General features: G+C 43.9%; 2 protein-coding genes and 1 long non-coding RNA gene across 5 annotated transcripts in view; 2 read left to right on the forward strand and 1 right to left on the reverse strand.

Annotated features, from left to right (window-relative positions):
- The window catches only part of FRAS1 (Fraser extracellular matrix complex subunit 1), a 533887-nt gene extending 524299 nt beyond the window's left edge, over positions 1 to 9588 (forward strand). For both annotated transcript variants that reach the window (XM_055434121.2, XM_055434122.2), the window contains 2 exons: positions 1774 to 1920; positions 5366 to 9588. In XM_055434121.2, coding sequence (XP_055290096.2) covers positions 1774 to 1920; positions 5366 to 5959 — 741 coding nt within the window. In that variant the 3' untranslated portion in view covers positions 5960 to 9588. The remainder of the gene's footprint in view (positions 1 to 1773; positions 1921 to 5365) is intronic.
- LOC148777891 (uncharacterized) lies at positions 3647 to 15467 on the reverse strand. Its single transcript, XR_016037466.1, has 3 exons — positions 15026 to 15467; positions 4958 to 5526; positions 3647 to 4014 (listed from the first exon to the last, which is right to left on the reverse strand). It is a non-coding gene; the product is annotated as an uncharacterized LOC148777891 (long non-coding RNA).
- The window catches only part of ANXA3 (annexin A3), a 77143-nt gene continuing 65195 nt past the window's right edge, over positions 15379 to 27326 (forward strand). The window contains exons 1-2 of one of the 2 annotated variants that reach the window (XM_055434126.2): positions 15379 to 15502; positions 20593 to 20645. In XM_055434126.2, the coding sequence (XP_055290101.2) occupies positions 20631 to 20645 (15 nt within the window). In that variant the 5' untranslated portion in view covers positions 15379 to 15502; positions 20593 to 20630. The remainder of the gene's footprint in view (positions 15503 to 20592; positions 20646 to 27326) is intronic. The other variant, XM_055434125.2, reaches the window with a different exon arrangement.

A 27326-nucleotide genomic window follows, 5' to 3' on the forward strand; every position in this document is an offset into this window, starting at 1 on the left:
TTAAAGGGCTGACATGCGGATAGATTTTCTCAGCTATAAATTTTGTCTAATGCCAACAGAACCCCATGCTTGATGGTTTCTACAGATACTGTTATTGTTTTGTTGATGTTGTATCTGTCAGCTTAATTCTAGTACATATTACAAAGGTAGTGATAATTATGGTGGGTAACAATGTCACCAAGCCAGGTCTGGCTGCTTGCCACTGAAAAGCCAATAAAAAGGTTGGTGGAAAGGAAAGTGTGCTTTATTTTGGATGCTGATAACCAAGGGCAGATGCATGTCTAAAGGCCAGTTCTTCCCCTTGACAATCAGGGGGCAAGAGCTTTTATAGACAGAGGGAAGAGGTTGCATGCAGAAAGAGTATGGTCAGCTCTGACAGTCATCTTGAAACCAGTCATCAGTGGTCTGACCAGAGTCATCTTGATTGTCTTGAATACTGTTAGTCTTCAGTCCTAGAGTTCATCTGTTTCCATTTCTTTGCAATCAGTTCTCAGACCTGTGGCAGTTTGTATCATGGCTACAGTCTGGTCATCCTGTACTTAACTTCTTCCACCTGATGGGAGTTTCAGTATCTACAAGACACCTCACAGGATATGGCTTAGAATATTTATCCATAGCCCTTGAGAAGAAGCTAAAGGTCCTTGACTATGCTTAGTGACTACATTATTATTATTTGGTCTCCTTTGACTGTTTGCCTTTGTTCCTGCATTTTCTCACTTCTCTGATCAAACCTATTCTTTGGCCAAAGTTTTCCCACAGACAGTGGGCAGACTGAAGACATGGAGGCAGGGGATGGGCAGGAGGGTCCTGCTCCATTTCAGCAAGACAAGCTGTCACTGATATTTTCGGAAGAGGAAAGACTAAGGCAGTATCTCTCAGCGTGTCCCAGAGACCCCTCAATGTCCCCAGTATTCTTTCGGGGCCTCCATGAGGTCAAAACTACTTTCCTGATGATATGATGTTGCTTGTTTTTTTCACACTTGTTCCTTCACACTTGCAGAGAGTATGCAGGTTTACTGATATGGAGTCACAACTCGTATTGTGCCTCATCTTTAAAAAATACCACTTCCTGAGGTTTGATTTCGTATCAAAAAAGAATATGCACAATTATCTGAAAAAGTTATTCAAACATTTCTCCCCCTTCCAGCTATTAATACATAGCTTATGTGAGGCCAGATTGTCTTGACATACTTCAGCCAAAACAACATATCACAACTGATAGAAAATAGAAGCAATTATGAGAATCTACTTCTTTTCTAGCAATTTGCCAAAATGTAAAACAAGGCCAGCTCTCTTTTTGGGTGGATATGAAAATAGGTGTTTTCACTAAAAAATATGTTACTTATGTTAACATGTAATGAGTTGCTCATTTCTCTCTTAAAATGAATTAGTAAATATCTATTTTTTCATTTAAAAAATTGTTCATTGTCGCATATCACAGTGTTAATTTTAATAAATATTGATAAATATAAATCACATAAAATGAAAGCTTTGAGATGTCTTTAATTTTTAAGTCCTAAGGACAAATAGCTTGAGAATTGCTAGTCTAGGCTATCTTACTGGTTATGTTTCAAGATCACAGAGGCCACCAAGTGTCCTCCCCCAGAGGGCAGTGATGCCCAGGGGCAGCAGTCTACTTAAGGCTCAGGTGAGGGCTCCTGCAGCACACACTCCCCCGACCCAAAGGGTGACTGCCTCCTCCCTGTGACCGCCACCTGCCAGTTCAGTGGTTCCATCTTGCTAGATCTTGTGTTTCTCTCTTCCAACTCCTAGGACCGCAGTCAGCCAGAGGTAACTGACAAGTACTTCCATGACGTGCCCTTTGAGGCCCATTTTGCTTCCGAGTTGCCTGATTTCCACGTGGTCAGCAGCATGCCAGGTGTGGATGGATTTACTCTGAAGGTCGACGCGCTCTATAAGGTGAGTGTGGTGAGAAGAATAGAAGTAAAGCACCAATTCACTTTAAAGGTTACAAAGAGGAGGATGACATCATCTCTGCAATGGCAGTTTCTTTTTATAGCATTCTTGATGGCAGGTCTTTTTATTGTTGTCAAACTTACCGTTGTTGTTCAACCACTAAGTCCTGTCGAACTCCTTGTGACCCCGTGGATTGCAGCACGCAAGGCTTCCCCGTCCTTCACCATCTCCCAGAGTTCACCCAAGATCATGTCCATTGATCTGGTGATGCCATCCAACCATCTCGTCCTCTGTCACACTCTTCTTTTGTCTTCCATCTTTCCCAGCATCGGAGTCTCAGCTTCCCTGGTGGCTCAGACAGGAAAGAATCTGCCTGCCATACAGGAGACCTGGGTTCGATCCCTGGGTCGGGAAGATCCCCTGGAGAAGGGAACGGCAACCCACTCCAGTATTCTTGCCTGGAGAATTCCAAGGACAGAGGAACCTGGCAGGCTACAGTCCACAGGGTCGCAAACAGTCGGACATGACTGAGGAACTAACACACTCACCCCAAATTTTGTCATCTATCCAATAGACCAAAGCAATAATAAAATTCTTTAATTCGCATATGGTCTCATCATGGCTCTGTACAGCACCAGCTGTTTTTCACAGGCATGTGGAAATATTTAACAAAATCGTAAATACAATCCAATGATTTAGAATGGCAAGAATTACTTGTATTTGATAAGCAAAAATACTCTTAAGTCCCAGTAATAAGCATGAATTTCCAAGATCAATTTCTACTCTTCTCTGTCTTCAAATAGTAAGTCATGACCTTGAATTTCAGAACTATTATCACTCTTCAGAAGTTATTTCAAAATCATGGAGGGTCTCAATGGGCGGCAGATGAAAGGAAAATAAAATGCTTGATGACATAACCACTCAGAAGATGATCCAAAAAGTGTTCAGATTTAGCAAATTTTTGTCAAGTATCTGTTTATTAAGCACAGAGTAGGTGTTTAATAAATCTTTATTGAATGACTCTATTTAGCTAAAGTTCATCAATGAATAGTAAATTAGCATACAAACCAGTGGAAAGTCACTGGGAATAAATTGGTCATTAATACTATTACTCTACTTATGTCAATAAAGACCAACAAATCATAAGCATTCACTAAGCTACAGAAACCCTAAAAGATAAATTGTTACGGCTATTCCATGAACAAGTAGGCAAACAGAAAAAAATATGAATATCTGCCCTAGTTCAGTTCAGTTCAGTCTCTCAGTTGTGTCCGACTCTTTGCGACCCCATGAATCATAGCACGCCAGGCCTCCCTGTCCATCACCAACTCCTGGAGTTCACTCAAACTCATGTCCATCGAGTCGGTGATGCTATCCAGCCATCTCATTCTCTGTCGTCCCCTTTTCCTCCTGCCCCCAATCCCTCCCAGCATCATAGTCTTTTCCAGTGAGTCAACTCTTTGCATAAGGTGGCCAAAGTATTGGAGTTTCAGCTTTAGCCTCAGTCCTTCCAATGAACACCCAGGATTGATCTCCTTTAGAATGGACTGGTTGGATCTCCTTGCAGTCCAAGGGACTCTCAAGAGTCTTCTCCAGCACCACAGTTCAAAAGTATCAATTCTTCGGCGATCAGCTTTCTTCACAGTCCAACTCTCACATTCATACATGACCACTGGAAAAACCATAGCCTTGACTAGACGGACCTTGGTTGACAAAGTAATGTCTCTGCTTTTTAATATGCTGTCTAGGTTGGTCATAACTTTCCTTCCAAGGAGTAAGCGTCTTTTAATTTCATGGCTGCAATCAGCATCTGCAGTGATTTTGGAGCCCAAAAAAATAAAGTCTGACACTGTTTCCACTGTTTTTCCATCTATTTCCCATGAAGTGATGGGACCAGATGCCATGATCTTTGTTTTCTGAATGTTGAGCTTCAAGCCAACCTTTTCACTCTCACTTTCATCAAGAGGCTTTTGAGTTCCTCTTCACTTTCTGCCATAAGGGTGGTGTCATCTGCATATCTGAGGTTATTGATATTTCTCCCAGCAATCTTGATTCCAGCTTGTGCTTCTTCCAGCCCAGCGTTCCTCATGATGTACTCTGCATATAAGGTAAATAAGCAGGGTGACAATATACAACCTTGACGTACACCTTTTCCTATTTGGAACCAGTCTGTTGTTCCATGTCCAGTTCTAACTGTTGCTTCCTGACCTGCATACAGGTTTCTCAAGAGGCAGGTCTGCCCTAAGATCACTTTAATTTGGAAATAGACTAGAATCCCAAAATATTTGGTTCAGTTCTCTATTCAGACACCAACCATTGCTAATGCTTTTCTTTTTCTTTTCTTTTTTCTATACTTCATCAAAATCTTTATTTATTCTGCTACAGTTATAGTGGCATACTTACTAATCCTTAAATGCACCATGCATAGTTTTACCTCAACATTTTCTAAAGGAGGCCAGTGATAGTCTGATTTTTCTATGCCTTTAAAAAAAAGATTCTTTAGTGGATCAGTTTCCTTCTTTTTTTTTAATTGAAATATATTTGATGTACAATGTTATGTTAGTTTCACATGTGATACATAGTGGTTTGACATTTGCATACATTATGAAATGATCAGTGTTGTAAATCTAGTAACCATCTGTACCCATACAAAGTTATTATAGTATTAGTGGCCATATTCCTTATGCTGTGTATTACATCTCATGATTTATTCATTTTATAGCTGGAGGTTTGTACTTCTTGAGCCCCTTCATGTATCCCGGCCCCCCACCCCCTCCTTCATCTGGCAATTACCTATTTATTTTCTGTATCTGAATCTGTTTTCATTTTGTCTTTTTTTTTTAATTCCACATATAAGTAAAATCATATGGTATTAGTCTTTCTCTGACTGACTTATTTCACTTAGTGTAATACTTTCCAGGGCTCCCCCAGTGGCTCAGTGGTAAAGAATCTGCTTGCCAATGCAGGAGATGCGGGTTCGATCCCTGGGTTGGGAAGATCCCCTGGCAGAGGAAATGGCAACCCACTCCAGTATTCTTACCTGGAGAATCCTATGGACAGAGGAGCCTGGTGGGCCACAGTCCATGGGATCACAAAGAGGTGGAAGTGACTGAGTACAGCCTGTGCAGCCTAATAATTTCTAGGTCTATCCATGTTGGCACAAATGGCAAGATTTTTTTTATAGCTGAATAGTACTCCATTGTATGCATATATATATACACCACATCTTCCTTTTCCATTCATCTGTTGATGGACGCTCAAGTTGCTTCCATATCCTGGCTATTGTAAATAATGCGGCTGTGAACATTGGTGTAGCTAATGCTTTTCTTGAAACCATTTATCTATGGAAGCTTGTGGTGGGCAGGGGTGTTCCCATTCCCTTCCTCAGAGGTGGTCTGTGGGCATCAGTGACATGTTCAGTTCATCTCCCGGTCTCCTCCTCCTGCAGGTCGAAGCAGGACACCAGTGGTACCTTCAGGTGATCTATATCATCGGTCCGGATACCATCTCAGGCCCCAGGGTCCAGCGCTCTCTCACGGCCCCTCTGAGGCGCCACCGAAGGGACCTGGCGGACCCCAGTGGCTGGCTGAGCCTTGACGAGTCCCTCATCTATGACAATGAAGGGGACCAAGTCAAGAATGGCACCAATATGAAGTCCCTGAACCTGGAGATGCAAGAGCCGGTCGTAGCTGCTTCTCTCTCCCAAACCGGGGCATCTATTGGCAGCGCCCTTGCTGCCATCATGCTCCTACTTCTGGTGTCTTTGGTGGCTTGCTTCATCACCAGGAAATGCCAGAAACAGAGGAAGAAGCCGCCCACAGGGGACATCTTAGAGGAATACCCCCTGAATACCAAGGTGGACATGCCCAAGAGGGGCGCAGACAGGGTGGAGAAGAACGTGGACAGACAGTACTGCACGGTGCGCAATGTGAACATACTTGGTGAAACCGACGGCGCGTACGTGTTTAAAGGTGCTAAAGTAAAGAAACTGAATCTGGAAGTCAGAGTTCACAACAATTTACAGGACGGAACAGAAGTTTAATGGAGGAGACCCATGTGTATTTTTTTTTTCTAAAGTCATTTTTATAAAACGGGGGGAAAATACTGGTATTTTTATAATCTTGCCGATTAAAAAGGGAATACGATAGCATTCAGTGGCGGAAGGCATACATCACATGCATCAACTCACAATTGAGCTACCTCATGAGACAAAGAACCACTGAGACCCCAGAGGATGGAAGGAGTTCTTTCCGTGGATCCCATTAACAGTCTCTGCAGCGGCGAACTGTTCCTTCTGTAAGGCTAGTATTGGAAAGCCAGTGTTCGGAGTTAGGACGGGATTTAGATCAGCAGAGGGAGCGCACAGGGATGTACCAGAAGGTCTCAGGCAGAAAGCGGGAGGCGGGGGCAGTGCTTTTGGTCTCTATTCCCCCACCCTCCCCACCAGCTCCAGCTCCCTTCTGCTTGCGCTTTTCCTGGGCGTCTGGACCGCAGAGTTCACATTGCTGATGCACAGATTCCGCTCAGAATTCTGCTAATCAGCACCTATGTGTTTGCTCATGCGTCCAGTTGACAGTCTGCACTGTTCGTCCTCCGACTGCACTTTTCATCACCAGCCCTTTTCACCTGGGGGTTTAAACTGCTCTGGACTAGAGCATTTCTCCGAGAAACCTCAGCCTCTCCTGTCAGGCATCGGGCATGGGGGAATCCCCCTCCCACTTTATGGACGGGGCACTGAAGCCTGGGGGGAAGGAGGGACCTGCAGGTGTCTCAGAGCACATCAGAGATGCTCTGCGCCCTCGGCCTGGGGGGATGTCCTTGTGCCCAGCTGGTTTACACTGCAGCCAGGAGACATCCTCCCCGGAACAGGACGGCTGCCAGGCAAGATCGCTGCACTGTGCCCCTTTTGCCAACATTGCCCGTGGGTGCTTGACACACCTACCACCGTTCCTGCTGCCCCAGGCTTTTCCCAGTCTGGTAATAGACAAGCCCTGTGCTTTGCTAGCTGTGGGGCCTTTATTTTGTTAGGGCTTCAGAGAAGTCAGTGATTCATTTGAATAAAGCCAATCAGGAGAAACCTCAGACCCCAAGTAAAGCTGAGGATTTGAGGAGTTGAGGATTCCCTGGTACTCACAGCACAGAAGTGCTAGTGCTCCCAGCAGACCAAGTACTAGCTCAGCAAATAAAGGCAGGGCTTCCGGTATAGTATTTCAGGGATTTCTCTTTTGGGGGTTCATTTTTTGGTAGCTCAGGCACTTTTACCATATCAGCACAGCACATGACCAGGCCATGAACACATGGCTTTAAAATGATTTAGTGTTCAAACAGCAGCTTAATGATGTAGTACGTAGTGTGCACACCACTTGCTTTTGTGTTGTTTCATTTCTGCTGAGTTGGCAAAAACATAAGCGTGCATGTCATGTTGTTTTGAACTGGAGGCACCTTTCTGTTGTTCGAGAGGAAAAGACACTTCCCCTTCCTGACACCCGTCACACCTTTACCACTGAGCAAATGGCCGAGCATTCACACTGTGTTATATTTGTATTAGAGTTGAGCCTCACTCTGAGAGCATTCCACATTGGAAGCACTTTGATACTCAAAGCTAGAAAGAATGAACCATATAAGGTTTCAGGCATCTCTGCTGGAGTCCAGGCTCCTTGAGAGGAGGGCGGGTGTGAGCCATGCCTTGGGTTCTCCATCAGTGCCTGGCACATCACAAGCACTCCAGGAATACGTGTTAAGTGAACAAATAAACGGTGTCGTGGGTGAAGGACAGAGGAATCAATTTAGGGCAGGGGACAGAGTATGGTGCCAATACCATAAGGGCAGGTAGAGGAAAAAGACTCTCCTACTTGGATCATAAAATAATCTTCTCTTTGGGACAGAGAAGCACCACTTGACACAGGCATGAATCTGGCATGGACTGGAGGAGGATGGAACAGAGAAGCTGGAATAGCATGTTAAAGGAGGTGACACTGTGAGTCAGTCTCCTGAGCAGGACAGTTGGAGGAGAGTTTGATGAGCATTGCAGGATGAATGGAAGTTTCTAGTGAAGGGAGAGTTGGAGAGATTGGGCCCCGCACCCGATTCTCCTGCGTGCTCAGGTGCTATGTGAGACCTGCTGGGGTGTTTGGAGGTGGAAGGTCTCTACTGGCCTCATGAACACCCAGAACTGGTGTTTCATGACTGGAGAGCTCATCATCCCAGCACAGAATTCTCTCCAGCACAATGAAGTAAAGAACCCGCCTGCAAATGCAGGAGACACAGCTTCAATCCCTTCGTGGGGAAGATCCCCTGGAGAAGGAAATGGCAACCCATTCCAGTATTCTTGTCTGGAGAATCCCATGGACAGAGGAGCCTGGTGGACTACAGTCCATGGGGTCGCAAGAGTCAGATAGGACTTAGCAACTAAACAAAAACAACCTATAATAGAAGGTTGCCGCTATTTCTGCCAGGACAGAGCCAGTCACTCGCGGAGAAACTGTTGATGTGGCCTGTTGTTTCTCACTACTCCTAGAGTCCTGAGTGCTTGCATGTGAAAGCAGCAGCTTCCCACTTGCTGGGAGAGCCTTCTGGCACGGCCCTTCCGATCCTACTAAACAGGGCACATGGGTGGAAAGAGTGAGGACAGGATGCAGAGGGGGCTGCTGTGGGAAGGAGTGCAGGCTGATCTCAGCGCACTCCTAGCAGCCTCTGTGGAAGGGTCTCAAGTGACACGGGCAGCATCTATGTGGACCATGAGATAGTGCGTTGTCAGTGTGCAAGGGAAGTCCTTGGGATCATTCGTGCCTCCTTTCCTTTCCATTCTCCACCCCCACCACATACACTTCATCCTTCTCTAGTGGATGCACACTTGTGAAATAGGAGGTGTTCAGAGATGTAAAGAGGAGATGTACTGCTTCGATACAGAATTTTTCATTTCATTTTATACGTCATACGAGGAAGCAGAAAATTTGCTGACTGACCTGGGATGCTATTCCAGTCAAAGCTCTCCTTTCAATTCTTCTAACTCGCTCACTAAGGCCTTGTGTGTGTTTTACTAACCTTTCCTACCATGCCTTTAGGTGAACAGGAACAAAAGCCCCTCCGGGGTTGCTATTTGCTGTCACATGCTGGCTGTGAAGGTTCAAAGAAAGAAGCACCTGCACCTTTGCCCTCTGATTGTGCCCCAGGCCTCCTGGCCTCGGGCGGATTCTTATGGGGAGATGCGGAAAGAGTGTAGGAATGTGTTTGCACAATCTTACGATATCTCGTCTTGGTGTACCCTAGGTCCTCGTTCTTCTCAGATACTACACAGCTGCTCAGACTTGAGTAAAACATCCGTGGTGCTGTCAACCTGATTCCTTGACTCTGAAATGATTTTTGTATTTCCAGTACCAATCTGTGTGTTATGAATTTCTGATTTCTCCAATAGCATATGCCACTATATACATTTGTATTAATAAATGACAGTCTGTGTTTTATTTGCTGTGTTCATCTTACTAGATTCTTCATCTCATCAATATAAGACAGTGCCATGGAGATGGCAAAATCATTCTAAAATTTGAGACTTTTTTTTTTTTGAGAAAATCCCTCTGAAGGGGTTGAATCTGAGACATTCATTACTTGGGCTAAGACCAAGAATAAATTACCTATCCTCGTATTATAGTCCTTCTTTTGCCATCCACTGAAACCCCAGGAAAAGAAGAATAATTAAAATTTCCATGTGCAAAAAATGATCATCGATGCTGTATTTATCATCAAACCTCAGGACCCTTGAAACAATGTGAAAATGACTATGTCCTTTTATGCAGGCACAAAGTTTAATATTTATTTGTATTTATTTATTTGGCTGTACCAGGTCTTTGTTGTGGCATGTGGGATCTTTAGTTGTGGCATGTGGGATCTAGTTCCCCAACCAGGGATCAAACCTGGGCCCTCTGCATTGGGAGTGTGGAGTCTTAGCCACTGGCCCACCAAAGAAGTCACTGGGCACAAAGATTTGTGTCCATAACTCACCCTGTAACTGACAAAAGCTCCAAATAAGAATTTATTGGCTGGTGCAGGAAAAATGGCAGAGTCAGAATGAAACTGAAGCCAGGCATTCTGCAAGCCTGTCCTCCCTGAGAAACCAATGACAGTGATCACCAAGGCTCTGTTGGCACATTCTGATAGCACATTTGCAACCCAGCAAAACTTGAGAAAGACTTTGCATGAAATCCAGGGAAAAGATGTCACAACCTAACCTAGGGTTTCCTTTTCCTTAGAGGTCGCCATGGGCTTTGTGTAAACTTAACTTCCTCAGAATTTCCTATGATTGTCCTTTGCCTAAAAGCAGGCCCTCAGTCCCAGAGTGCATTTCTCTTGGGCCCATGAAGAAGGTGATTCAGGAACCAATCTATGAATTGCTAAGACTGGCTATCAAAATGCTTCCTGAGACCTGAAATTTCATGGAAACTTGGAGGAAAGTGGCAGAAAATGAGTTCTCATTTAGATTCTGCGATATCTCAGACTAAGGTCTTGAAGAAACATAATGAGAGCATGTGAGGGAGACTATAAAGAACATCCTACTAGATTCAACCCCATGAAATTGCTAATTTTGTAAGTAAAAATAGTCCAGGATCAGTAGTTTACACCTCTCAACCTAATATTTAGATTAGATGCCACAGTGTATACTAAAGATTCTATCCCAAGTTTCCCTGATGGTCTAGTGGTTAAGGATACACCTGCCAATGCAGTGAACACCAGTTCAGTCTCTGGTCCGGAAGATCCTACATGCTGTAGGGCAACTAAGCCTGTGGGCCACAACTACTGAGCCCACGTGCTTCAACTACTGAAGCCCAAGCACCCTACAGCCTGTGCCCACACAAAAGAAGCCACTGCAGTGAGAAGCCCGTGCAACACAATTAGAGAGCAGCCCCAGTTTGCCTCAACTAGAGAGAGCCCGTGTGCAGCAGTGAGGACCCAGCAAAGTCAAAACTAAATAAATAATTTTTTAAAAAGAGAAGTTTCTATCCCCAAATGAGCCTGTGATAGCTCTACCAAGGAGCACACTGCAACTAGCTACTGGCCCAGGTAAAATCCTGGGGACAATGTCAATATCATGTTGGGCACACAGGTGGCGCTAGTGGTAAAGAACCTTCCTGCCAATGAAGAGACTCAGAAGACATGGGTTCAATCCTTGGGTCGGGAAAAACCCCTGGAGGAGGGTATGGCAACTGACTCCGGTGGAGAATCCCACGGACAGAGGAGCCTGACGAGCTACAGTCCATGGGGTTGCAAAGCGTCGGACACAATTGAAGCAACTTAACATGCATGCATGCCAGTCAAGATTAATGATTCAGTCCTGGTTATGACCCTATAAAACAGTTGAAGATCATTGTCCTGGACAATTTTCTCTGAATGTTCCACATGAATCCTAGAATTTCAAGTATTTGCACAAACTGATATTGCTTAAATATGGTCCAAAGCTCCTATACCTCTGATTTAATGCTTGTCCCCAAAAAATCCAGCCACTTGATTGATACAAGAAAAGAGCCCCATGGTGCAACTCTCTCTTAAAAGAACAAAAAGTTAGCAGAATTTTATCCCCATGGTCATTTTAATTTAAGGCTCCAGTCTACAGTCCATGGGGTCACAAAGAGTTGGACACAACTGAGCACATACACAGCACCAAACTCAAAGACCAGCAAGTTAGAAAAGTTTATTAGAATCCAGGCTTTGGGAGAGTTTCTGTAAATTGTTAAATAAAATTTAAAAAAATGTTTCACTATGTCTTCCTTAAACATTCCAACTAAATTAGGAATGTGTCCAAAATGAACCAGCACTTAATACCAGAAGTCCTTATGCTGCTTATTCTGTTTGCCTTCACACCAGTCCTCGGCCCCATTTCCTATGCTCCAGGAAGCTGGCTTCCCAGAATTGCTTCTCCAAGGCTTTCCTGGGCCCTTGGCCTCTACCCTCCCCCAGCGCTTTGCCATGGTTGTGGCCATGCTTGCATCCCTCCTAGGCCACAGGTCCTCTTGGGCAGCTCTCTCCCATTTGATTATAATTTCCTATGATTTTCTAACATGATTTTACAGTACAATGTTATATTTGACTCTCAAATTGTTCTTTTTAGCAGAGAGGAAAGGGGACATAGGAAAGGCAGCTTCTTATAAAACTACAGTGTTGTTCAATGGATTCAGAATGGTGAAAATTTCATCAGTCTTTTCTGGGTTTTTTTGGATGACGATAAACATGGTTTCTGGGATCCTAATATTTATCATTCTTATCATTTTACCATCTAAAATTTACTTCTGAGGAAATTCATCCTTTGAGGGAAAAGCATTAATTTTATAAATACACTACAGCATGCTGCTGCTAAGTCGCTTCAGTCATGCATGATTCTAGTTTAAATGGTGGTAACTGGGCAATTGTCACAACTAGAAAACCTCAAAGAACAAAGTGTATTTTGTTTTCAAGTTGCCATCCTAAAACCAAAGAGGTTAAACCCTGAACCTGGAGCAATTAAAATAAATCCTACATGTAAACACCACGTGTTACTCATAGCCTTCTGGGTAGAAATCCTATTACTTCCTGGTTGTGTGGGACACAACTGGTAGAAGTTATTGAATCCCTCTGAGCCTGTCTCTGAATTTGCAAAATACAGGTAATCACACCTAATTTAAGCTATTCTGTAGACATGAAATGAGGCAACATATGCCAAGTGTATTTCTCAATGTCGTATAAATTATGGGCTCTCAATACATATCCCCTGTTGCTCCCATAATAATCCCAGAATGTTCCAGGATGAGTTGGGACTTGATAATCTATTGTAGCAGTCCCTGAATGGGAGTCAGAAATTATAACAAAACGGAAGCTGTTCTGTCTTGGCAGAAAACTCAACGTGTTAGATTTGGAAGTCAGGTGGTTCCGGGTCACTGACTTGACAAGCAAGACCACCTCTCTGCTTTCTCTATTGAAGCTCCTCTTCCATTTAAGGAAGGATGTCCTCTTAAACAGGCTTCCCTGGTGGCTCAGTAGTAAAGGATCCGCTTGCAGAGCAGGAGATGCAGGAGACCTAGGTTCCATCCCTGGGTGGGGAAGATCCCCTGGAGGAGGGCATGGCAACCCACTCCAGTATTCTTGCCTGGAGAATCCCATGGGCAGAGAAGCCTGGCAGGCTACAGTCCATGGGGTTGCGAAGAGTCGGACACGACTGAGCGAACAACATACTTTCATTCAAAACAAAGGTTCAGAATCTGCACCTTTCAAAGCATGGTACAATGGCTTTGCGATAGCCCAAAGTTTGGTTTCCATATGTGACAAAATCCCACCATCCCTAAGAAAACCTGGGGGAGTTGTCACAAGCTTTTTGGTCTGTGCTCGAGATTTAATAATTTGTTAGTTTCTCTAATTTTAAAAGAACTCAGCATTTGGCCACCAATAAATTATAAAAAGACCTCTTATAGGCCTAACACAAACAAACAAACACACAATAGAACAGCCTAGGAAGATCAGATATAAATTTTACATCTCAAAGATGCATAAACACATAAGTTTCCCTCTAGGAAGTCTTTGTTTAAAGTTACCAAGCCAGCTTCTCCTTTTTAAAAATAAAAAATTACATACACAATAAAAAAAGTTCCCTCAAAAAATTTTTGTTATGTGTTTGTGAGCACTTTTAATTTCCAATTAAGTAAATACTTGTCATAACTATAGGTCGCCAGTTATCTAGGATTTTTCCTAGGGGACTCAGATGAAATCTTAGAGTAAGTGCTTCCCATTCTAGCTCAAGCAGTTAGGGTCAGATGTCTGTGCTCACAAACCAAAGTAAACAAACCAAACCAAACCATGATAGCAGGAAGTCACTAAAAACAAATGACAAAGAGATGCCCAGAAATCCAAAAACGAAATGGCAAGAATGCCCCAAATATGACTTTTGAGTCCCACTAAGCCTGTGACGTATGTCCAAAGCGGCACGTTACAAATAGGGACCCCCTTCTATAGGGAGACACCCCCAAACTGGAACTGCACCAGTTCCTCAAACGGAAAACATCAAGAGGTGCACACCAGGGGACTTATCTAAATGCTTGTGAGCGTCTCCATATACCAGATGCCCCATTTCTGATCCTCCAATATCCAGTGTTTCTGGGATCGAAAGTTCAGGCTGGCACGAAAGAGAGAAGAAAAGTGCCCTCAGCCTTGGCAGCCGAAAGAGTAACTTCTCTCCTTTTCTCCATCACAGTCCCAGAGTTCCGCAGCTAAGTTGGCAGGCAGGTTGGTGTGATCCCAATGCCGCCCTATGAAAGGAGTCCCCTTCCCATAGCCAAGGGGCCCTGTGGGGCCACCTGCTTGCCACCAAATGCCAGACTAGTCCCCCAAATTGTTGCCAACCAAAATCTTGGCTTTTTCTGCCCACTGAAGCCGATTAAAAAATATGGAGACAAAGTTTGGAGGTAATGCTGCTGCTGCTGCTGCTAAGTCACTTCAGTCGTGTCCGACTCTGTGTGACCCCATAGACGGAAGCCCACCAGGTCCCCCTTCCCTGGGATTCTCCAGGCAAGAACACTGGAGTGGGTTGCCATTCCTTCTCCAATGTGTGAAAGTGAAAAGTGAAAGTGAAGTTGCTCAATCATGTCTGACCCTTAGCGACCCCACGGACTGCAGCCTACCAGGCTCCTCCATCCATGGGATTTTCTAGGCAAGAGTACTGCAGTGGCTTGCCATTGCCTTCTCAGTTGGAGGTAATAGGCGGCTTTATTTCTCAGCTGGCAGAGAGGGCCGCCCCTCACCCCCAACCCTACCATGAGGAGTCTAGGGGATGACAGTTCGCAGTCAGGAGTCAGCGATGAGGAGCAAAGGTGTTAGAATCTTGTCAAACACACTGATAGGCTGGCTTCAGTAACCCAGCAATTGAGCCTTGTAGTTTGGGGCTCTGAGTCCTTCTTTCTGATATGTAACTACAAGGGGAAGGAATTGTTGCAAGGGTAAGCAAAGGATAATATGTGTAAAATTTGGCTCCTGCATAGTTAGGGGGCAGAAAAGCAAGCTTAGTTGCAGATAGGCAGAGTTAGGAGCAATTAAAGTAAAAAAGAAAGAAAGAAAGGGAAAAAAAAAAAAGCTAAGGATGTTCAGGCCTACTCACTGTTCTCTTTTATCTTTTTTGGTCTCAGGAAAGGGAAGGAGAAACTCATTCCTCTTTTTCCTTTTCACTGCAACGTGGGGACTGTCTCATCTTTGAATCCACAAGGCCAGAACAAAACACGCACTGCAAAATATCTGAAAAAAACGTCCTGTGACGGAGAAGTGAAAATGGAAGACACAGGGTTTCACTATGAGGATGAGAAAGCAGTGTGGGAAAGTCTAGAGACTGCCCCCACACTCCATGGGGAGGTCTAAGACGCCCGTACGGGGAGCTGCAGCCAGGGGACGCGGGGCGCGGCTTCCCTTTTCCGGCCGCGGGTGGCGAGCAGGTGGAGCCGGAGGAGGCGGAGGGGCGGCAGGAAGGGCTGCGGCCCCGGGGCGGGCCGCCAGGCGGGAGGGAGCGCGGAGCAGCGGCGGCCGGGGCGCACTCCCTCGCGGGCAGCTCTTCCGCACGCCGGCTCCCGGGGCGGCTCCCTCGGTAAGTTCAGCCTCCCCACGCCTGGCCGCAGTCCTGCGGCCCGAATCCCCGGGTGAGCGTCGAGCGGTTCCCCCGCGAGCGCAGCGCCGGGCTGGCACCCAGGGCGCGGACCGACCCGGCTGCAGGGCGCAGGGTCCCAGGGGCAGGGGCCGGCGTGGAGTCCACCGCCCTTGTTTCAGAACCGAGGAGGCCGAGGCCCCCGGCAGCAGAAGAGCCTGCCCTGACAGGGTCACCCGGCCCTGGTCAAGGCGAGGCGCACGCCGACCAGCTTTTCATCACCGCGAGCGGGGCGGGGATACAGTTGCCCATCTTGGTCTCCCCAGCTCTGAAGGTCTTGGGAACAGAAAAAAAACGGGGAGTTAGAATGGCCCTTCCGGTGCCTGGTGTCTCCGGAGTAGTTCTGAACTCAGTTCTGAGGACTTGGGAACCCACCCATCCTTGTGAGCACGTCTTCCTCTTCACGTAGGCAATTAATTTTATTTCACCTGACTTTTTTAGGAGTTGAAAGTGTATTTAGACATTGGGCGTTAGGAGCCCCAGAAGTCTGCTTTTCCTTCAAAAGACTCACCTTTTTCTTTGGTTACAATAGTCTGATTCACTGGACGTGAATCATTCCCCTGGCATTTGAGTCAATAGATAGGGGATCTGAGTCCTTGATTACAACTGACCATATATAGGAAATTGTGGTTTCCCCCTGGTCAAGAAGGTTCAGGGTCGCTGGAGGCCCCTTTGGCTGCTGATAAGAAGGTTGTTATCTGTATTTATGACTTTATTTCTGTTTTGTTAAGTAAGTTCATTTGGGAGGAAGGAGGGGAAGGGATAAATTAGGAGATTGGAATCACCCTATACACACTACTATATATATATTATATATATAAATAGATAACTGATAAGAACATGTATAGCACTGAGAACTCTACTTAGTACTGTGCAATGGCCTGTGTGGGACTAGGGGGAAAAAAAAGAGTGGATATATGTATAATCCATTCACTTTGCTGTATACATGAAACTAACAGCACAGGGAATCAACTATACTCAAAAATAAAAAAAGACAGTTGTAACGTGGCGGGCTAAATTCTTATCAAGGATTTGTGTTCCACGTAGACAGACTTTGCCCTTTGTAGTAGCTACTTTCACAACTTTTAAAAAATCAACTTCGTGAAAATTGTAACTCATAAAAACATTACGCCATTTGCTCTCATGAAGGCAGAAAACTTCAGACTGATAAGAAAATGAACTGAAAGATGTAAAGAAAACCAGAGGGTTTCCCTGATAGTTCAGTTGGTAAAGAATCTGCCTGCAATGCGAGAGACCCTGGGTCCAGAAGATCCCCTGGAACAGGGATAGGGTATCCACTCCAGTATTCTTGGGCTTCCCTTGTGGCTCAGCTGGTAAAGAATCTGCCTGCAGTACAGGAGACCTGGGTTCGATTCTTGGGTTGAGAAGATCCCCTGGAGAGGGAAAAGCTACCCACTCCAGTATTCTGGCCTGGAGAATTCCATGGACTGTCTACTCCTTGGGGTTACAAAGAGTCAGACAAGACTGAGCGACTTTCAAAGAAAACCAGAGCCTCGTTCCCAGAAGCCTGTGGTTCTATAGAGACGTTTGTTGAAATATAGGCACTAAAGAGGAAGTAAAGGAATTGATGTAAACACTCTAATCTCTTTCAGAAAATGGTGTTTTAAGGTTCTATCGTTGGGTCACTTAGACTCCACTGTGGAGTAATTCTTCCCTTCTTAGTTCAGTTCAGTTCAGTTGCTCAGTCATGTCCGACTCTTTGCTACACCATGAACCACAGCACGCCAGGCCTCCCTGTCAAGCACCAGCTCCCAGAGTTCACTGAAACCCTTGTCCGTTGAGTCGGTGATGCCATCCAACCATCTCATCCTCTGTCGTTCCCTTCTCCTCCTGCACTCAGTCTTTCCCAGCATCAGGGTCTTTTCAAATGAGTTAGCTCTTTGCATCAGGTGGCCAAAGTATTGGAGTTTCAGCTTCAACATCAGTCCTTCCAGTGAATACCCAGGACTGATCTCCTTTAGGATGGACTGGCTTGATCTCTTTGCAGTCCAAGGTACTCTCAAGAGTCTTCTCCAACACCATAGTTCAAAAGCATCAATTCTTCAGTGCTCAGCTTTCTTTATAGTCCAACTCTCACATCCACACATAACTACTGGAAAAACCATAGCCTTGACGGACCTTTGTTGACAAAGTAATGTCTCTGCTTTTTAATATGCTGTCTAGTTTGGTCATAACTTTCCTTCCAAGGAGTAAGCATCTTTTAATTTCATGGCTGCAATCAGCATCTGCAGTGATTTTGGATCCCAAAAAACTAAAGTCTGACACTCTTTCCCTTCTATTTGCCATGAAGTGATGGGACCGGATGCCATGATCTTAGTTTTCTGAATGTTGACCTTTAAGCCAACTTTTTCACTCTCCTCTTTCACTTTCATCAAGAGCCTCTTTAGTTCTTCTTCACTTCCTAAACCTGTGATAAATGTTCATAATTTACCAATTATACTGGATCAGCACATATTGGGGCTTCTCAGTTGGCTCAGTAGGTAAAGAATTCACTTACAGTGCAGGAGATGTGGGTTCGACCCCTGCATTGGGAAGATTCCCTGGAGGAGGGCATGGCAACCCACTCCAGTATTCTTGCCTGAAGAATCCCACAGACTGCAGTCCATAGGGTCACAAAGATTCGTACACGACTGAAGCCACTGAGCACGTAAGCACGTATTGGCTGGGCACTTAGGTAAGTAAGAAACTTGGGGTTAAACGCATATCTTTGGAGTGTAACTGCCTAGGTTCAGTAGGGGACCACTCACTCCCTGTGTGGCTGGAATGTAGCCTCCGTGGGTTTCGCAGCCAAACTCTGGTTGGCGGAACCTGCCCATGAGGAACCCCTGGGTTCCAGGAGCTGACTGTACCATGCCCTTGTGAATGAGGGACTTAAGCACCCTCAGATTTTGTTAAATGCTGGACGAGGTTAGGGAGAGGGCCTGGGACCATGGACATGAAGGGACTCTGGGACCGTGAACGTGGAGGGACCGACTTTTCTGTGCCTCAGCTTCCTCGTTTGCAACTTGGAGATGTTATAAGTGATACCTGGCTCCCCTGGATTATTGTGAGGCTTGTATTGAATCACTTATTCATTCCATAGCATTTTTTAGTATTTTCTGTGCCCCAGTGAACAGACGTGACAAAAATCTCTCGCCTTTCAGAATCGACCATATAGTGGTTTTGTATTACCTGCAACATAGTAGAAACTCAAAACATTTGCTCACCTTATTAACACATGTAATTTCATTTAATGCCAGCAGTGGCCATCCTGTCCCCCTTTTTACAAATGAGGAAATTGAGGCTCACAGAGATTGTGTCTAGCTTTAAGGGGCAAAACCAAAATTATTGATATTTTGAATCCACTTATGTCTAGAGGGATATAGCATTAGCTGTCATAACTAGAGAGTCGACTGCCCTTCCATCAGGGATTCTGAGAATATTGAGGCTAAATGTTTCTAGGGACTAAGAGTGTCATTTCCTGTTGAACTTTACTGTGGGCTATCACTGAATATTTAGAATATTTTGTTCCTGGGAAGAGTGGGAGCAACTTTTATTTCTAAGTCAACCCTGGATATTTGCCAGGATGTTTGAACAATGTCTACATATGACAGTGTGACTGGATTCCCAGTCAGGACTCTGTCAAAGAAATACCCCTTTATACCTACAGGCTCTACCAAGATATGGACCTTCCTCAAAAAGCAAACATGTTCGTTCATAAAAGGCTATAGACTTGGAGCCTTGTAAAATGTAAATGGAGATTTCAGAAACACAAGGATTCAAACTGAAGCTAGTTAAAAATTGGAGAAGAGGGGACAAGTGTTTTTTTTGTCCCTGTGATGGTGGTAGGCTTCCCTGGTGGCTCAGATGGTAAAGAGTCTGCCTGCAGTGCAGGACACCCAGGTTTGAACCCTGGGTTGGCAAAATCCCCTGGAGAAGGAAATGGCAACCCACTTCAGTATTCTTGTCTGGAAAATCCCATGGACAGAGGAGCCTGTGGCTATAGTCCACGGGGTCACAAAGAGTCGAACACGACTTATCTTTCTTTCTTTTTCTTTCTCTATGACGGTAGTTAATAAGAAGGTCAGCAATTCTCCTGGATTTTAAGTGAGTCAAAAATTGGCTTTCCAATAAACATATTTGCAAACTTTTTGAGTACATAGATTTTTTTCTTCTCTCTTGTTTTGAAGGTCTAGCACAGGGCTTTACAGGTGACGCTAGTAGTAAAGAATCTGCCTGCCAAAGCACAAAATGTAAGAGATGCAGATTCAGTTTCTGGGTCAGGAAGACCCCCTGGAGTAGGAAGGAAATGGCGACCTGCTCCAGTATTATTGCCTGGGGAATTCCACGGACAGAGGAGCCTGGTGGGCTACAGTCCATAGGGTCGCAAAAGAGTTGGACATGTCTGCACACAAACAGACACACACAGGTCTATCACAGTCCCTTGTAGCTGCTGCTGCTAAGTCACGTCAGTCGTGTCCGACTCTGTAAGACCCCATAGACAGCAGACCACCAGGCTCCACCGTCCCTGGGATCACAGTCCCTTGTAGCTGCTGCTGCTGCTGCTGCTGCTGCTAAGTCGCGTCAGTCGTGTCCGACTCTGTGTGACCCCATAGACGGCAGCCCACCAGGCTCCCCCGTCCCTGGGATTCTCCAAGCAAGAACACTGGAGTGGGTTGCCATTTCCTTCTCCAATGCAAGAAAGTGAAAAGTGAAAGTGAAGTCACTCAGTCGTGTCTGACTCTTAGCGACCCCATGGACTACAGCCCACCAGGCTTCTCTGTCCATGGGATTTTCCAGGCAAGAGTACTGGAGTGGGGTGCCATTGCCTTCTCTGCCCTTGTAGCTAGTTATCAGCAAATATTTGTTTAGCAAGTGGGGTACAGATATTAGAGACAAGTCTTCTTCCTGAGATGGTTTCTCTTTGAATATTGGCTTCTGTTTTCTGGGTTTGAGTTTAAGGGTTAGGTTGAGATTATTGTGCTCTGAATCCCAGGTTTATACCATTCAGTGCTTTATTTTTCTTTTAATAGGTTAGTGTGATCTCAGCTCAACAGAAAGGTGGGCTATCATGGCATCTATCTGGGTAAGTAAAAATCAAACCTTTGTAACAGTAACTTATCTGAATCAAATCAAAATACAGAAGATCAAAATGTTAAGAAAAAGTTGAAATTTGATAAAAAGTTCCTGTGAAAAATTAACATGCCCTCAAAGCTAGAGGATGTCTAAAAATAAGAAAATATTAAAATGTGTTGTAAAGGTACTTAGTTAAAATAATTTGTACTGACAACAAAATAGGGAGGTCAATAACAGAATAAATTATGTGATTTGAGAATTTATTATAAGAAAAAACATTTAATATCAGAGAGGAGAATGCTTATGTAATAAATGATGTTATGAAAACGTCTAGCTATTTGAAGAAAAAGGTAAATCTGTATTCCATCTCTCCTCTTTCATGAAACTAAATTTTAGATATTTTATCCAGATGGATAAAAAGAAAGAGACAAAATATGGGTAAATTTTAAAAATTATCTTGGAGTGGGAAAAGCAGTTATAACCATAATACAAACCAAAATCGTAAAAGAAAAATATCGATCTATTTAACTACATACAAATTTATAATTTATGACAGCAAGCGATACTGTTAGTGGAGAACCCACAGGGGAAAAGCATTTGCAACACATTCGACAAAAGATTCATTTCATTAACATAAAAATAGCTTGAATAAATCAATACAAAAAGTAAACTTGATGAAAAAGCTTTTAAGGGACATGAATAGGATATGAAAAGAATTACAAATAACATGCAAAATAAATATATAAAAAGATGCTGTGCATCACTGAGAAATAAGGAAATGTAAATAACACAATGAGAAATCATTTCTATCTAAGTATTGGCAAAGGTGAAAAAAATGTACAAAGACCAGCGTTGCAGAGGATGCGGGCTGAGAGGCACCCTCATATTCTGGTTCAGTTCAGTTCAGTCACTCAGTTGTGTCCGACTCTCCGCGACCCCATGAATCACAGCACGCCAGGCCTCCCTGTCCATCACCAACTCCCGGAGTTCACTCAGACTCATGTCCATCGAGTCGGTGATGCCATCCAGCCATCTCATTCTCGGTCGTCCCCTTCTCCTCCCGCCCCCAATCCTTCCCAGCATCAGAGTCTTTTCCAGTGAGTCAACTCGTTGCATGAGGTGGCCAAAGTATTGGAGTTTCAGCTTTAGCATCAGTCCCTCCAATGAACACCCAGGATTGATCTCCCTTAGAATGAAAGAATAAACGTGGCGCTCTTTGGGGATGGTGTTTTGGTAATATCTATCAGTGTCTAAATGCACACCCCTTGTAACACAGTGATTCCACTTCTAGGTATTTATCATACAGATAATACTTGCATAAGGTTGAAAAAATATAGGCTGATGGACATTCATTTATACTAATGAAAATACACAGACAGCATAAGTGGCCATCTGTGGAGTATGGTATTACTCAGTTGTAACTTGTAGCCATTTTTATGTCATCACTTAAAAATGAGAAAAAGTGGGTCAGCTGTCTCTATATTGATATAAGAAAGTGTCCAAATACATATTAATAAATAAAAAATCAAGTTACAGAATAGTATGGACAGAGTGATTATGTTTTAGAGAAAAAAAGAAAAGAAAAAAATACATAAAGACTATTTTCAATGCCTCACCTTCTGTGCTCTGATCTTTTTTAATGATGAAAATGCATCATATTTTGTAAGTGAGAGGCAGAGAGCCTTCAAGGGTAACTACAAGGGAGATTTGAGCAGGCCTTGGTATGCTCAGTGTTGGTAGGAGATGTATCATCATGAGGCTTTGCTTGGTGCCACACGATTCCCCATCACTAGTCAGCAGGCTGATCTGCTTTCCAGATCTGAAATTCCTGTTGCTGTTATGGCTCTCTAGAGCCTCCTTGGCTCAGACAATAAAGAATCTGCCTGCAATGCAGGAGACCCTGGTTTGATCCCTGGATTGGGATGATCCCCTGGAGCAGGAAAGGGCAACACAGTATCTTTGCCTGGAGAATCCTATGGACAGAGGAGCCTGGTGGGCCATGGGGTCTCAGAATCAGACATGACTGAGCTACTAACACAGCACTTCATTAAGGCTATCTAGTCCTGCTAATTACTTCAGTCGTGTCCGACTCTGTGCAACCGTTCGGACAGTCGCCTGCCAGGCTCCTCAGTCCATGGGATTATCCAGGTTTCTGCCAAAACTCATACAGCCCTAAATTCAGTGTCATTTGATTATAGTTTTCTAATATAAATCAGAAATAATCACTTGAATTCAAATCATATCTTAATTTTAAATTTGCCCATTATTATCATCAGTGGGGTGTGTGTGTGTGTGTGTGGTTAGTCACTCATTTGGGTCCAACTCAGTGAGTCCAAGGACTGTAGCCCGCCAGGAAGGCTACAGTCATCAGTGGTACACTGATAAATATTTCATGCCCAGCTTTGAAGTCACCACTGGACTCCTCTGTTCATGGGATTCTCCAGGCAAGAATACTGGAGTAGGTTGCCATGCCCTCCTCCAGGAGATCTTCCCAACCTAGGGATCAAACCCACATCTCTTATGTCTCGCTGCATTGCCAGGTGGGTTCTTTCTAGTAGAGTCTGATGCAAAAAAAACTTTCATCTCTGTAAAGAATTAGCCTCCCTCTAGCCCTTGTCCGTTGGTTTATTGACATTAATGATTTAGTTGGTCTGGCTCTCCCGCTGACACACCTTCAACATCATGGCACATTTTCTGAAGGTCTGGATCTCATGGCACTAAGATCAAAGACTCGGCAGGGCTGCCTTCCTTTCTGGAGACTTTGGGAAGAATCCACCTCTGAGCTTATTTATATACGTGCTTGCTCAGGCATGACCGACTCTTTGTGACCCCATGGACTATAGCCCACCAGGCTCCTCTGTCCATAGAATTTTCCAGGCAAGGAAAGTGGAAACCCACTGGAGTGAGTGGCCATTTCCTCCTGTAGGACATCATCCCAACCCAGGAATCAAACCTGAGTCTCTTGCATCTCCTGCATTGACAGGCAAATTCTTTACCACTGCCCCACCTGGGTTGTTGGCAAAATTCAGTTCCTTGCAGTTATGAGACTGAATTCCTTGCTGGCTGTCAGCAGGAGCTATCCTTATCTCCTGGAGGCCACTGCTAGTCCTTATGCATGGCCTGTACATCTTAGAGCAGCTACAGTGCATGGAATCCGTTTTGTGCTTTGCATTCTCTCTAGCTTGCCCTTCTGGAGCCACACCCGGATAATCCAAGATAATTTCTCCATTTTGATTTTTTTGGTTTAATTTGTACTTTTTGGCTGTGTGAGTGGCATGTGAGATCTTAGTTCCCCGACCAGAGATGGAACCCCTGTCCCCAGCAGTGAAAGCTCAGAGTCCTAACTACTGGACCACTGGGAAAGTCCCTAATTTCTCTGTTTCAAGGTCTGGAACCTTAATTACATTTGCAAACTTTCTTTAGTCATGTGACATTACATTTGCAGGGTCCAAGGATTACTGTGTGGACATTTTATTTGGGAGCCATGGTTCTGCCTACCACAGAATGGGAAGGTTGGGCGTTCAGTGACAGGAAAGAAGGGAAAGAAACAGAAAAGGGAAGCTGTGCTGTGGGTGGGGGAATTGAGGGGTTCAAGTGAAGAAAGAGGCTCTAGCCTGAGAGGGGCTCCCACTGCTTTGCTTTTTCTTACCTGTTTTCCTCCTCTCTCAAAAAACTAGCATTTATGAGTGAGACATATGAGAGCAAATATTAAAAACAACTCAGGGCTGCTGTGGAAAACAGTATGATGGCTCCTCAAAAAATTAAAAATAGAACTACCAGGACTTCCCTGGTGTCCAGTGGTTGGGGTTCCCCACTTCCCTGGTTATTCAGACAATAAAGAATCTGACTGCAATGCAGGAGACCCAGGTTCGATTCCTGGGTTGGGAAGATCACTTGGAGAAGGGAATGGCAACCCACTCCAGTGTTCTTGCCTGGAGAATTCCGTGGAAAGAGGAGCCTGGTGGGCTATGGTCCATGGGGTCACAGAGAGTCGGTCACAATTGAGCAACTAATACTTTCACTGTCAGCCAAGGCGGGTCTGGGTTTGATCCCCAGTCAGGGGACTAGGATCCTGCATCTCACAAGGTGAGGCCAATAAATAAATAATAATAAATTTAAAAAATAGAACTACCATATGATCCAACAATCCCATTTCTGGGTAAATATCCATAGAATTGAAAGCAGGATCTTCAAGAGATATTTACAGACTTAAAGTTCATAGAAACTTTTTTCCCAATAACTAAAAGGTGTAAGCGATCCCAGTGTTCAACGATGGATGAATGGATAAACAAAATGTGGAATATGTATATAGTGGAATATTATTCAGCTTCTAAAAGGAGGGAAATTTTTATATTTGCTACAACATAGATGAACCCTTGGGACATTACACTAAGAGAAGTAAGCCAGTAATAAGAAGACAAAATACTGTATGATTGATTCCATTTATAATGAGATATCTGAAGTAGACAAATTAATTCATGAAAGCAGAAAATAGAATTGTGGTTGCCAAGGTCTGGGAAGAGGGAGAAAAGATGTGTTGCCTGACGGAGATGGAATTTTATGTCCATACAATGAAGAAGTTAAATTCTGGAGATCTGTTTCACAGCAATGTGGATATTCTCACCACTACTGAACTGTATACTTAAAAATGTTTAATGTGGGAAATTTTATGTTATGCTTTTTTTAAACCACAATTTTGAAAAAGCTCTCAGATTTCTGTAAACACTCTTATCACTAAGTTCCTTCTGTTCTCTTTTCCCTCTTATACACAAAAGCACATACACACCCAAACACACATGAGCAATGAGCCTGTGCTTTTCTACAAAACTGTTTATTATTTGTGGTTACCAGAGTGTGGTCCATTTATTGGAGTGATAAAATCAAGAGGGCAGATTTCGGTTGCAATTTGAGTGCAATATCATTGGCGATGAAAGATTAGCTGGTTTCTTAAGACTCTATATTCTATCTAGGAGTGTTGCAACCCTCCATTGTTTCAGATGTTGCTTTACTATTTCCTTTGTTTAGAATTCTTGAATATGGTAACCCCACTTTTCAAAAGTTTACATCACTTTGCTTTTATGAAAGACCTACGCTAGTACAGGCACACTTTGGCCATATTGCAGGTTGGTTCCAGACCAACCTGGAACCGCAATAAGGCAATAAAGTGAATATCATAAGAAAGCAAGTCACATGAATTTTCTGGTTTCCCAGTGCATTTTAGATTTTGGAAACCATGAAACTCTTAGTAGAAAACATTGATAGAATACTCTGTGATATAAATCTGTAGCAATATTTTTTGGATCTGTCTCCTAACGCAAAGGAAATAAAAACAGAAATAAACAAATGGAACCTAATTAGATTTAGGCTTTTGCACAGCAAAGGAAACCATCGATGACATGAAAAGGCAATGTACTGAAATGGGAGAAAATATTTGCTAATGAGATGACCAATAAGGAGTCAGTTTTCAAAATACATCAACAGTATAACTCGACATCAATAAAGCGAACAGCCCAATTAAAAATTATGCATGCATGCATGCGTATGTTCTGTCACTACAGACTCTTCGCGAAGCCATGGACTATAGCTCGCCAGGCTCCTCTGTCCATGAGCCAAATAGACATCTTTTTAAAGAAGACATGCAGATAGCCAGGAGGCACATGAAAAGATGCTCAACATCATTAGTCGTGAGAGAAATGCAAATTAAAACCACAATGAGATATCATCTCATACCTGCCAGAATGGTTGTCATCAAACAGAATACAAGTAACAAATATTGGCGAGGATGTGGACAAAAGGAAACCCTTGTATGCTGTTGGTAGGAATGTAAGTTGATGCAGCCAATGTGGAAAACAGTAGGTAGGTGTCTCAAAAAACTAAAGATAAAACTACTATATGACCCAGCAGTTCTACTCCTGAGTATATATCTGAAGAAAACAAAAACACTAATTTGAAAATATACACGTATCCCAGTGTTCATAGAAGCATTATTTATAATTGCCAAGATACAGAAACAGTCAGCCATCAACAGATGAATGGATAAGGAAGATGTGGTGTAAATGGATAGAGCCACCAGGGAAGCCCTGTCAGAATGGTTGTCATCAAACAGAATACGAATATTGTTATTTGTTATAACAAATAACAGGGGAGTAAGAGATACAAGCTGTTAGGTATAAAATAAGTTGTTAGGCCTGAAGAAGGGAAAGGCCACTCACTCCAGTATTCTGGCCTGGAGAGTTCCATGGACTGTATAGTCCATGGGGTCACAAAGAATCGGACGCAACTGAGCGACTTTCACTTCACTTCACAAGCTCTTAGGTATAAAATAAGCTATAAGAATATACTGTACAACATGGAGAATACAGCCAGAAAAAAAAAAACTTATGCTATATTGTAGTCTATTGTGTACAATAGCATTGTGTAAAGAAAGAATGCTGCTGCTGCTGCTGCTGCTGCTGCTAGGTCACTTCAGTCGTGTCCGACTCTGTGTGACCCCATAGACAGCAACCCACCAGGCTCCCCCGTCCCTGGGATTCTCCAGGCAAGAACACTGGAGTGGGTTGCCATTTCCTTCTCCAATGTGTGAAAATGAAAAGTGAAAGTGAAGTTGCTCAGTCATGTCTCACTCGTAGCGACCCCATGGACTGCAGCCTACCAGGATCCTCCGTCCATGGGAAGAATGTGTCTACCTTAA

This window comes from Moschus berezovskii, chromosome 5 (genome assembly GCF_049115385.1).
Source record: "Moschus berezovskii isolate FMDL1 chromosome 5, NW_MosBer_1.0, whole genome shotgun sequence".
Taxonomy (NCBI): Eukaryota; Metazoa; Chordata; class Mammalia; order Artiodactyla; family Moschidae; genus Moschus; species Moschus berezovskii.